This window comes from Choloepus didactylus, chromosome 8 (assembly GCF_015220235.1).
Source record: "Choloepus didactylus isolate mChoDid1 chromosome 8, mChoDid1.pri, whole genome shotgun sequence".
In the NCBI taxonomy this organism is placed as follows: Eukaryota; Metazoa; Chordata; class Mammalia; order Pilosa; family Megalonychidae; genus Choloepus; species Choloepus didactylus.
In genome coordinates, this window is record NC_051314.1 from 19,720,907 (window position 1) to 19,733,798 (window position 12,892).

A 12,892-nucleotide genomic window follows, 5' to 3' on the forward strand; every position below is an offset into this window, starting at 1 on the left:
TTGAAAGTCCTGCAGAGGTCCAGGAGAGTACGAAAGACATTCCAGAGAGGCTCAGGTGGTGGTGTGTGAAAGGATGGCTTGGGCAAAGGTATGAGGTGGAAATATAATAGCAATAATAAAAATAATGAGAATAAAAAGCTAATATCTGTTGCATGTCCATCTGAAAAAGGCGCCCTTCTAGGTGCATGACTTGTGTTTAATCAGCCTCTGAATGTATCTGTCATATGGGAGTGGAGACTGTCATTTGTGGGCTGGCCCCTGTGCTCCAAGCACTGTGCTTGATCCATTCCAAATGAGGAACTTGGTGACTTGCCCAAGGCTTATGGAACTTGGTGACTTGCCCAAGGTCACTGCTAGTTGGTATGAAGACAGGTGTCTCTGTCCACCTTGTCTGACTCCAGAGCTCAAGTAGGCTACAAAAAGAAGTAAGATGTTGCACGTACAATTGGGCATCACCGAGTTTGGACTGAACTCTATAGGCTGTGAGTATTTTTCAAACTTTAAAAGAAAAAAACTTTTCTGACAAAGCTAAATCTTACTGACAGTCCCAGTTTGCTAAAGAGCTCAATGCTATTTCATTAGTTTATGTTCAAATTTATAACATCATCATAAAGTAAAGCAAAGAGAACCACAAGGTTGTTTGGTGTAAACCATTGCCAGCTCTGCATCTTGTTTCTGTATCTTCTTTCAGGAGCAGAGATAAGTCATGAGACAGGTAATAGTTTAACTTCTTCCCTTGCAATCTTGGCAAGATCCAGATGTGTGAAAGAAAAATGGTAGGAACTTGTATTTAAAAATTGAATCACCAAAAATACTGAATAACTGCTCCAGTCTCTTCATTGTTAGGTGTTCATTGTGGAGAATGTAGATGGACCGAGTTCTTGAGTAACTAGCCTGAAAGTTCCATGGGAGTGGACCTCTTGTCTCATTTCACTGCTCTGTTCTCAGTGCCCTAGAATACAGTTGAAAAGGATGTGCTGAATGCATGAATGAAAGAACTCTTCACTGCTTGGGGAGATGCTTTTTCAATTCTTTCATTTGGTTGTATGAGATGATCAAAATGTTATTTTAAGAAATTCATGTATCACAGCCTTCACTGTCAGAGATTTATGTAAAGTTTCAAAAGAGTAACGTTTATTTGTTTTCAGTTTGATTCATTGCTGTCACTATCTGCAGTTATTCATGGTAAATTTGAGATCCTCCCCTTGCCAAGTTGAGTTTATCAAGAGATGATCAAGAATGAGCCTAAGTTTACCATGAGAACAAGAGGCACCTATAGCACAGTACTCTCACAGTATAACACTTCAGGTGTTCATGTTGACAAGACTCTACCTAGAGTAGATGTGCCTGAGCTTTGCTGCCATTTATGTAGCTGAATCCTGTAGATAGGACTAGGTGTGCACTTGCTTGAATTCACTAGCATGTGCACACAGAGGTGTGGATTAATATAAAAAGAGAACAATTCAACGATGAGTCACAATATCCTTCATTGCCCCAACAGAGAAATTTCACAGGAGGAGGTGAGACCAAAGGCAGGGAGGGCAGTCAGGAGAAAGCTGTGGAATCCCCTCCAGATGAGGGACGTGCACTCTGATGTGGGGAAGAGAAGTTGGGATGGAGAGAAGCTATAATCCTTATACTATTTGTAGTGAATGTTGGCTTCCTCCAACAATTAGAGGTAGGCAAGGGCTTTAAGCCACCTCTCTACACCTTTGCTTCCAGGCAGAACGTTTCAGTGAAAGCCCAGCCTTGGAAGCAGGGCTGCCACATTATCACGTGTTTGTTAGCAGGTGGGACCTGTTTTATAAGTTCAGTGAGGTCCCAGCTCTCTGTCCTCTTGGGTACTTGGATAGTGTACTGGTTTGTATATATTATGTCCCCCAGAAAAAGCCATGTTCTCTGATGCAATCTTGTGGGGGCAGACATTAGTGTTGATTAAGTTGGAATGTTTGGATTAGGTTGTTTCCATGGAGATGCACCCCGCCCAACTGTAGGTGATAACTCTGATTGGATAATTTTCATGGAGGTGTGGCCCTGTCCATTCAGCATGGGCTTTGATTAGTTTTCTAGAGCACTATATAAGCTCAGACAGAAGGAGCGAGCTTTCTACAGCCAAGAGGGACACTTTGAAGAATGCACAGGAGCTGAGAGAGGAGCCAGAGATGAGAGACAGTTTGAAGATGGCCATTGAAAGAAGACTCTTGCTCCAGAGAAGCTAAGAGAGGACAAATGCTCCAAGAGCAACTGAGGGTGACGTTTTGAAGAAGAGCTGTGGCCTAGAGAGGAACATCCTGGGAGAAAGCCATTTTGAAACCAGAACTTGGAGCAGATGCCAGCCACATGCCTTCCCAGCTAACAGAGGTTTTCCGGACACCATTGGCCATCCTACAGTGAAGGCACCGGATTGTTGATGCATTACCATGGATACTTTATGGCCTTAAGACTGTAACTTTGTAACTAAATAAACCCCTTTTATAAAATCCAACCTGTTTCTGGTATTTTGCTTAATGGCAGCATTAGCAAACTGAAACAGATAGCATCTTGCAAGAAAGCTTCACTCCAGACAGGGATGTCTATATGTGAGTGGCAGGATCCAGCCAATCTTTTTAGAACCCAGTACTCTATTTGTCATGTACATTTAGGATCACTTTGGGATCAATTAGATTCTGAAGGGTTTGGGCCCTTGGGTCCCCTAGATTCTTTTTCTCTTTTCATGTAAGCACCTGTACAATGTTTGTAGACAATCCACACATCTTGAACACCAATGAAAATCCATTTCTGACATCTATGATGCTAATTAAAACAGAACCTCTGATGTTGGCGAGAGATAGCTTGGAGCATAGCAGTTGCACTGTGCGTTTCTGACTGGAGTCTTTCAAGTGGTAACCAGCCATCCCGGAGGGTGTATTCCCAATTAGGATATCACAGATGTTAACTAAGTGCACCTAGTGTGTAAATTAAAGCTAACTCATTGTATACCATATATCTCTGCCAAGGAATGTTGAATTGCAAGCACTATGGTAAGAAGAAGAATAATTTAAGCTTTTGAATAATTTTTAAATTATAAAAGCTCCTTGTAGGAAATTTGGGAGAAATTCATATTCATATATATTGAAATAACTTTCAACATTTATGCCTTTTTAGATATACTTATGTAATATGTGGGTATTTATAGAGGTATATACAATTTATTACATAGGATTGAAAGATACTCATGATTACATTATACATTCAGCTTTAGATTCTAGTTTTGTAGCTTAACATATCGTGATAATTTTTATGGGTCATACAATGTTCCTCATATATGTGGATTTTATTGGTTACATGACGGAGGAGACAGATGGAGGAGATGTTTGTGAAGCAATTGACAGGAGTGGCCAATGTATTGGGTGTTTGCATTGAGAGGGGGCTTTAGGGATGACCTTAGACCCCTGGGTTAGCAGGTGGGGAGTTCTTTTCAAGAATCAGCATGGAGGAAGGCCAGGTTTTGCATCAACATTTGCACATGTTTGGGATGTAATTTCCAGCTCACTTGCTGTTCCTTGCTGCTTTTTTTCTTCATGTGTTGATTCCTGTATTGACTTCCTGTAGTAACTTCTGATATAAATTGAGAATTTTTTTTTCTTTAAAATGTGTATTTAGTGCACAGAGATGTCATTTAAAAGTCAAATCCAGGAGGGAATATTTTTACCTGCTGGGTTTAATTTCAAATTTCAGATGCCAATGTTATCATAAAAGGCAAACCACCCTAGACTGTTTTAAAACTGTTTACAAATTGTGCAAGCTGAAATTAACTTTTGCAGGTGGAGGTAGGAAAGGAGGAAAATATGTATTTTGAAGATTTTTAAAAAATGTTATTTAGGTACTAATACCAGCTGAGTTCATCTCTCATCTTCCTACTTTCCCCTAAAGTCTAAATTCATCTATAGTTTTCCAATTATATTTCTGTCTACCTACTATCTTTGGAATGGGAGTAAACAGTTATGATATATTCGACCTTGCGAAGGAAATAATCTTCAGGTTCAGTATGAAGTATTTAGGTTAGCCCAGAAGGAAAAAATGCCCCTGGCAAGAGTTCGTAGTACCAGTTACTAAGGGAGAGCCTGACGGACATGTGCCCCTCACTAGCTCTGTAACCTTTGGCCAGTTAAGTAACATCTGTCGGCCTTAGTTTTCTCGTCTGTAAAATGGTGATTAAAAATAGTACCTACCTCATAGGTTATTTTGGTAATTAAACAAGCAATTATATGTAAAAAGCTAGACAAGTGCCTGATACATAATAAGCACTACTCACTACTAGTTGTCTTTACTATTGTTATTATAGTGAACTGTAAATAAAACAAAACAAAACAATTTGTAATTTTCAGGTGGTGGTTCCTCCTGAGGGAGAATTGAATAGTGGGGTCCTTCAGATTGCAGTCAGCTGTGCATCCGTCAGTCAGTACCTACTGTTGGGATCTGTTTTCCCCCAGACACTATGGAGGGAGGGACATGGGGAGGAGGGACGAGATGAGGACAGGAGTGGGGTTGCTCCTCTGCCCTCAGGAATGGGGGGCTCACCCCTGCCACGTGCTTGATGAGTCTTTGTTGGTCACTTATTCAAAGGCTTTCTCTTTGAGCTCAGGTAACAACCTGCCAAGAGGGCATCATCCCATTTTATAAATGAACAAAATGAAGCTTACCCAGAGACAGAGGACTTGCCCAAGGTTACAGCTAATCGAGGGTGACACCTGGCTTTGAATCCAGATCTGTTTACCATTGCAGCCCTCTTGCCCTACTCTCCCTTCTCCTGGGAGACTCCACGTGTTTTTGTGATTCTCATTCTCTGTGACTGGCAGTTTATGTGTAGGGTTTGTTTCTATTTCATTAGAAGGGAAAATTTCCCTAGTGGGTGACTTTTCTCAAGTCAACATCCTTTGTTTAAGGAAAGTTTGCTCTTTTGGTTTTACTTTCAAGTCTAGGCCCTCAAGGCCTGTGGTCTTTCATCTGTTTCAAAAAAGGACCATTTAGAAAATCCTGTTGGAGTGACTGGGGGCGAAAAACCAGCCTTGACAGTTGAGATCGGCTCCAGTAGGTGTTGATTGCCAGCAACTTGCGAAACAACAACTCCTGAAGCTTAAGAGGGTTGGTTACTTTTGGTTAGACTCTGATTCCATTTATTCATTTAATAGACAGTTATTAGGTACCAGCAGGTGACAGGCACCAGGTCTTGGGGAAGGCAAGATGAATCGAGGGGGTGGCTGTCTTCTGGCAAAGCCATGACCCATTGGGAAAGCAGGCCATCGTCAAATGGGGCATAAGAGTTCAACAGGGGGAAGATAGAAGAGAACACCCATACCAGTGATTTTATGGTCTTCCATTCTTTAGGATTCTGAAGACTTTTATAGCTGCTTGAGTCAGTGGAAGGTGCTGCTTGGACTTCCTTCTTCACTTATATAGAGCCCACTTGACATCTCTGTCGGGCAGTGGGTGGAGATGAGGTCACACAGTCTTTTGGTTTTTTAACTTGTTAATAACTTCCACAATTTCCTAGTCAAATACTCAGGTGAAAGATTTTGGACCTTCTACTCCATCCCTATTGACTTTCTCACTCTTCTTTTAACATGCCATGGCCTGGCTTCTGTTGTGGTCTAATGACATTTCCTGTGCAGGCTGTTTATAAAATATTTGTTTGCTCCTTTCCATTTTCTGCACATTTTAATTGTTCCCATGCTTTTCTGGATGCCGTCCATATTGAAGGTTGGAAGCTATGTAAGCAGCCCCCCGTGAGTGTTTGTAGGTTTTCAGCGGTGACTGGCCTCCGGCAGTTGGATGTCGCAAGCTTTCCTATCTCCTTTGCTTTGCCTGTGCTTGTTGAGTCTGCCCTGCGGCCTCCTGCATTTCTCTCTGCCTGGAACACTGGAACACAGGATCTGTTCTGCGAGGCCTTCTTGAGGGTACACGGATCAGTCGGCTCCTTCGTCTGCACTTCCACAACTGTTTGTGCAAATCTCAATTGTCACTTATCATGGGGATCCTATGGATGTTTTGTGTTGGTCTCTCTCACTAGACTGAGTTCTTTGTCTCCAACACTTGTTCTCAGATTCTTTGGAAACATAGCACCTGGTTAGTGCTTGGTACGTAAAAGATGCTAACTAAATGCTCCTTTAATAACTGGTTTAGGTCAGGCCTCAGAACTAACCTATACTGTAAAAGACACGTATGAGAAAGAAAGAGCCTCTCTCTCTCTCTCTGTCTCTCTCTCTCTATATATATTTATATAGTTCTTTTTTAAAGAACTGTCATATTTTGATAGACTGCAAGACTGCAGTGTCATCCCTTGGGATACAAGCCTAGCAGGAAATGGCAGATGAGTTGAATACTTCCAGGACCTATGAGATATTCCTCTTGCACAATTTGCATTCATTTATAGTGCTAAGAACTCAATCTTTCCTCTTTGCTCTTGCTTTCAGGAAGTACTATGAGGGAGACTGAGGACTTCATGCTCTGGATAGAGAAACGGCGCTGGGATTAGGGATTGCCACTTCTGGGAGGATGCTGGGAATCTGCAGAGGGAGACGGAAATTCCTGGCTGCCTCTCTGACTCTTCTCTGCATCCCAGCCATCACCTGGATTTACTTGTTTGCTGGGAGCTTCGAAGGTAAGAACTGAAGCTAGAGTGAAAAGAAAGGAGGGAAAGAATTGCAAAACTGTCTAATTCCTGCTTTCCATTTTGTAAAACAATAGAGAATTGATGCCAAGTCACAGCAAGTGACCTGCCTGCAGCTACACAGGTGGCTGAAGGCAGGCAGTAATGCCAGGAGAGAAAAAGAAAAAGATCAAAACAAATGCAACATAAGGTGCACCCTGATTCAGTGGTTGGGTGGTGGTTTTACAGATATCAGATATAGGTTTTGCCAAGTTGATTTCTCTGACCATCATGGGGAAAAAGTTGGGTCCTGGAGGAATTACTTAGCTATTCATACAGCCAGATGTTTCATTCATTCTTCTGTCTATGCATTCATTTATTCACACATGCAACATTTTGTTGGTGATGTGATGTTTAACATCTAAGCTAAACCAGGAACTGAAACTATAGAGATGCCTGCACTAGAGGAGGGGGTTAACAGGTGATTGCTGCACCTTGCACAGCATGTTGTGATAGAGGCAAGCCTGGGTGCTGTGGGAGGGGTTTGTTGGAGCTGTCAGGCCTGGGCTGGGAGTGACAGATGACCAGTGTTACTGACAGGTCAAGTGCGGGAACACAACAGAGGAGTTACCCTCCTCAAACAAATAAAAACGTATAATAATTCCTACCACCCTCCTGAAATAAGTGGAAAAGATAAGACTTGCCATTTTTCCAGCCTCCAATTTCAAATGTACTACAATGTGTTTGCGGATCAAAGATGGTTTCCTAAGCTTCAGGGAGGGAAGAAATGGAAGTGTTGAAAAGCAAACTTTCTTTAAAAAAAAAAGATTTCAAATGTAAATTTGACTCTGAGGAAGTCACTACTGTGTTTTTAAACATTTCCTTTATGCATAATTTTATTGCCAGCTCAAGGCTACCTTTTAATTAGGAGTTCCACTTCACTTTTTGAGATTTGCCCCGAGTTCGCTAGACTGAGTATAAACAAGGTGGAACTGTGTGCCAGGCAGACCGTGACGAGCTCGTGATTCTCGGCCCAGCGCGGAGGCCTGGGCAGCAGCCTGTCACCGTCCCGCAGCAGCGCCCCCAGAGAAGCCACAGCTTCCACCGAAGCATTGAGATAGGGTGAATTACACCTTGGCAGTGAATGGTCAGTTTTTGTCCAAGGGGTCAGAGGGAGGAAGGTGAGCTGATGTGGATCCTAGGAGAGAGAGAAGGAGGCTTTCTTCCATGGAGGTGGACTAACACCAGCAGGGATGGTGATGATGACAACCATATAAACCGCTGGTATTTTCAGCATCTCTGTGTGGTAGGCCTTGTTAGAGGGACTTGACATGTTTTCACTTTCTTCATAGTAATTCTGTGTAATAGGTACAAATATTATAGCCATTTTACAGATCTGTAGGCGAGATAGGTTAACTTGAGTGATCTTCCAAGGCTCCAAAACCAGCCAAGATAGAGCCTGAATTGTACTCTAGAGCTCAAGCTTTTAACTATTATACTATTCTGTAGACTGGGGCTTTGATGAGGTAATAGACTTTAGCACGGGGATTGACAAAATATCCCGAGGCATTTTTTGTGCAGGGGTCTTGTGTGAGTGGTAGAATTTTGATTTGTGTTCACTAACAGAAACCAAACTCACACTGATTTTGGCTAAAAGGAAATTGGGGGCTAATATAAGTAGTAAGTTCAAAGGTAGAGCAGGCTTCAGGTAGGGTGGAATCCAGGAGCTCCAATGATGTTTTTGTAGCCCAATCTTCCTCCTTCTCTTTGCTCTTGTTTTCTTTCTGGAACTGTTGAGGATAGAACAGACGCTTCAAGCTGCCCCTTTGTAGGCATCTGTTCTATCCTCAAGAGTCGCAGTAGAAAGAAGACTTGATCCCTTTAATTCCCCAGCATTGCTACTGACTGTGCTCTGAAACCATTCGCTGTGGTTGGGGGAGACTGCTGAGAGAAGCTGGTACATTTTAGCCAGCCCCCAGCTATGCGCCTGTTAGTGGTTATGGGATAGGGGTGGATTGCCAGAGTGCTAACCCTCCCTGGAACCCGTGACTGAGATTCGGGGAGGGGTGGCCCCTGAAGGCAAATGGTGACATTTCCCAAAGAAGAGAGGCTAGAAGTTGATGTGGATTATGAAAATTTTGCAACTGGCTATGCTTAGTAATGGTTAATGTGAATTTGCAGGGTGCTTTCCAACATCATACTACCTTGCCCAGCCCTGGCTAATGGAGTAACTATATGCTCAGTGATTTTAACTGGCAGAGAGACTATGGGACTGTTTTGGTTTGCTAATGCTGCCATTTTGCAAAACACCAGAAATGGATTGGCTTTTATAAAGGGGGTTTATTTGGTTACAAAGTTACGGTCTTAAGGCCATAAACTGTACAAGGTAAGGCATCAACAATAGGGTACCTTCACTGGACGATGGCCAGTGGCGTCTGGAAAACCTCTGTTAGCTGGGAAGGCACGTGGCTGGCGTCTGCTTACTCCCAGGTTACGTTTCAAAATGGCGTTCTCCAAAATGTCAGCGTCAGCTTCCAACAGCCATCTTCAAAATGTCTGCCTCAGCCCCAGCTCTGTAGTCCTTCTGTTTCTGAGCTTTTATTGGGCTCCAGTAATTAACTCAAGACCCAAGCTGAATGGGTGAGGCTACACCTCCATGAAAACAATCTCATCAACAGGTTGCACCCTAATCAAAGGTGTTACTAGTCACATCTCCATGGAAGCAATCAAAAGGTTCCAACCTGATCAACACTAATACATCTGCTCCCACAAGATTGCATCAAACACATGGCTTTTTCTGGGGGACATAATATATACAAACCAGCATAGGGACACTAATAAAATCAAGAAAATACTTCTGGGCAGCGTGCACAGACTGATTGTAGGTTCTATATCTATCAACATGATAGATAAGAATTAATCCTCCCCTTGGGGCCATATCACAACATTGGAGGAGTCTTGACTGAAAAGCTGTGATGTGAGCACATTTTCAGAGATATTCCAGCTAGAAGGACAAAGATGACAGATTTCTTTTACAGCTAGTCTGCAGCTGGGCCACTGCATTCATTTCTGGACTCTGTACTTTAAGAACAATTTACGCAATTCAGCATGCTTAGGAGAAAACTAGGTGAATGACAGGGCCAGTTCAAACCTTGTTACATTGGAAATAGTGGAAAGAATTGGGCGTGTTTACCTTGGAGAAGCAGAGGCTCAAGGTGTACATGAACAGCTTCAACAAACACTCAAAGAGCTGTCACCCGAAAGAGCGATCAAGATTGCTCTGATGGCTCCTGAATCTATGGAGGGATGTGGCAGGAAACCAGATGTCAAGCTCATTATGATGAGGCTCATTCTGTCCAGTGCTGGAATGAGCTGCCCAGGGAGAGAGTGAAGTACCCTGCACGAGAGATGTGCAAACAGCAGGCCAGCACTGTGGGAGGAAGTTGAGCATCAGGGGCAATTGGACAAGACAACCTCCTTGATCCCTGCTGACCCCGAGATCCTGAGGCTCTAGAAAAGGCTGAGTATGTATCAGGAGCCAAAGGCTACCTCCATGGGGCTCCCCGCCAGCTGCCACAGACTTCAGTGCTGTTCCGAAAAGGCCTGTGGAGACATTCCCTCTCTGTAGTTAAACATAACAACTTTACAATCCATTTATTGACACACTCGAGTTTTCTGTTTCAAGGCAGATGAAGCTATAAATAAGGGGCAGAGTTGCTGTCTGCATTCCTAGAAATGCTATTCATACTTTATGTGGGTTTATTTATTTTTCAATGCTTTTTAATTTCAGTGGTTCTCCCGAGAGCAGAGCCAAGAGCTCCCTCTGAGATGCGGCTGCTCCCGGCATACGGCTTTGGAGTGAGGGTGCATGTGGCAGTGTGGGATTTTGAGAGAGCACTGACCAGGCTCTAAAGCCAGCTCAGCCAGAGGTGCTGGGAGTGTGGGCACGGCTCTTTCCAGGCCATATCTCCACCTTTGGGAAATAAAGGAGTTATAAAATGAAGCCCATCTATTGGCACACTGAACTTCTCCAAGTTTATGATTCTAAGCATCTGGATGTGATTTGGAAATGACCAGAATCCAGCAAATTATGAAGAAAGGAAGTCCGAGGGGACGTATTACAGGAAGAGGGAGTAGGTTTAATTTTGATTTGCTTCCAAGTGTGGAACCCAGAACAATGCATAAAAGTTATGGGGAAGCAGGTGTTGACTCAGTCTAAGAAAGCACGCTGACTTCTTATATTAAATTTGTCAGGCATTGGAGTGCCTGAGATCCCCATGCCGGGAGCTGTTGGGTCAAAGGCCAAATGACCATTGGTCGAGGATGCTACTCTGGATGTTTTCTGTTGTTACTTTAACTCTCAAGCACCTAAAAACAGCTCATTGCTTGATTTCTTCCCAAGTCTCTTTCTTCTTTTACCATCCCAGGTGACATCATTCCCAGCTACTTGTTCTCCAAACTCTAAACCTTGGTGTAGCTGTTCTCTTCCTTCTCCTTCATTCCCTGCATCACTTGACCTTTACACCCTCTTGAAATCTGATCTTGGCCTCTTGCATCTGTATCTTTATTTCCTTTCCTTCACTGCTATTGTCCTGACTCAGCCATTCATCCTTTTTGATCAGGATCAAAAACAGCCTGGAAACTGGTCACTCACACATCTGCTCCGTCCTCCAGAGAGGAACCAGAGCTGTACTAAATCACGTCTGCCTCTTTGGCTCCATTGCTTATTGTTTCCCGTGCATCCTCTGCCTGCCCTACTGGACTTCTTCCAGATACTTGTGTGCTTGATCCTCTCTGGCCTCTGATCTTCTCACATGCTGTGTCCTTTCCCCAGGACACTCATGGCTCATTCTCCAGCTCCCTTCCCCTTCTTGGCCTGAAGAACTTAAATCCTCTGGGCTCAGCTTAAGACACTATTGCCCCTGGCCCTTCTGTTGGTTTCTTCGGCTACAGGCTCCCCTACTCCTTGTACTTCTCCCTTCCCAATAGTCATGACTGTTTTTCTTGGTTTTATAATCATCTGTCTTCACTACTGATTTACAGACTTCAAGAGAGAAAGGACCGGTTCTATTATGTTTGTCTCTCTTTCTAGCATCTTCTATAGTGCCAGAAAGAGTTGGTCCTCAGATGTTTGTTGAATGAATGTATGAGGGAATAAGTGTGTCCATCTCAGGCCAATTTGTGTACTGACAGCTCTCACATTGCCTCCTGGATTAATTCCATCCTCCTTAGTCTGGCTTTGAAATCTTTCATAGCCCTTTCCCAGCTTAAAATTTCTGTCTTCCCTCAGGATAGTTCGTCATTGAGCTACCTGAGAAAAACTCTACTTTTCTGCTTCTGAATTTTTGCTCTTTTATTCCTTCTGCCCAGTATACAGTTCTCCTTTTGTTAGCCCTTCCTGCCAGCCAACGCTCTCAATGCCATATTCAATGTCATGTCATCTTCCCAGGAGAAGGCATTTTCCTATAATGTCTGATCCCAATTGGAAACGTCTGTGACAGCACTCAAGTGATGTTTTAGTTGTTTGGTGTCTTTCTAACCACTGGCCTGTGCATTTCTTGAGGCAAGGAAAGGGCTGATTTATTCATTTTTACATTCCCAGTGCCTAATGGAGCACTCCACTCTTAATGGTTCTTTAGTAAATGTTTACTGGAAAGGCTCCTGGATTTTGAGGTAGGTGGGTCAGCTGGTGGGTAAAGGCTCTGGGCACCTGTGGTTTTGAAACCTGAAGATGGCAGGCTCCTGGAGTCCCTCCTTCCTTGTGGTCATGATCTTAACTTTTGGGACTTGAGTAACATGCTAAGCTGTAGTACTGGTTGAATTTGTATCATGCCTATTATTTTCTCTCAATCACCATTCCTCATGGGCAGGTGAGTTTTATTGTGAGGTGTGATTCTTCACCTTCAAGCCCACCAAACTGTGTTCAGCTGTTATTGAGTTATCAGCATGTGGGTAAGTGTTCTTTTCAGCCATTCAGAAAAATTGTTCTCCCATGCTCCCTTCTGGTACTTCAAAATAGACTCGGTGCCAAAGCTTCCCATTGTCATGGCAGGGGCAGTGAGGGGCGTGGGTGTTATTTAAAAGCAAATGTTTTCAGAGGATGCAGAGTCCTGAACATTTAAAACCAGTGCCATAAACAGGCACAGGATATTAATTTCTGAAACAATTTCAGTTTGCAACCATGTCTTGTCATTCCTGAAGCCTTGGTTCATTGTTGGTTCCATTCTTATCAACGCAAACTCCCAAAATGAATGTGCTTGGAAG

The 12,892-nt window shown here is 43.2% G+C and overlaps 1 protein-coding gene across 4 annotated transcripts in view; it reads left to right on the forward strand.

Annotated features, from left to right (window-relative positions):
- Positions 1-12,892, forward strand: part of LARGE1 (LARGE xylosyl- and glucuronyltransferase 1) — a 605,088-nt gene that overhangs the window by 149,515 nt on the left and 442,681 nt on the right. For 2 of the 4 annotated variants that reach the window (XM_037848432.1, XM_037848433.1), the window contains exon 2: positions 6,453-6,640. The exons of 1 other annotated variant lie outside the window; for it this stretch is intronic. In XM_037848432.1, coding sequence (XP_037704360.1) covers positions 6,535-6,640 — 106 coding nt within the window. In that variant the 5' untranslated portion in view covers positions 6,453-6,534. Of the gene's footprint in view, positions 1-6,452; positions 6,641-12,892 lie in introns of those variants that run through there. One more of the 4 variants, XM_037848434.1, reaches the window with a different exon arrangement.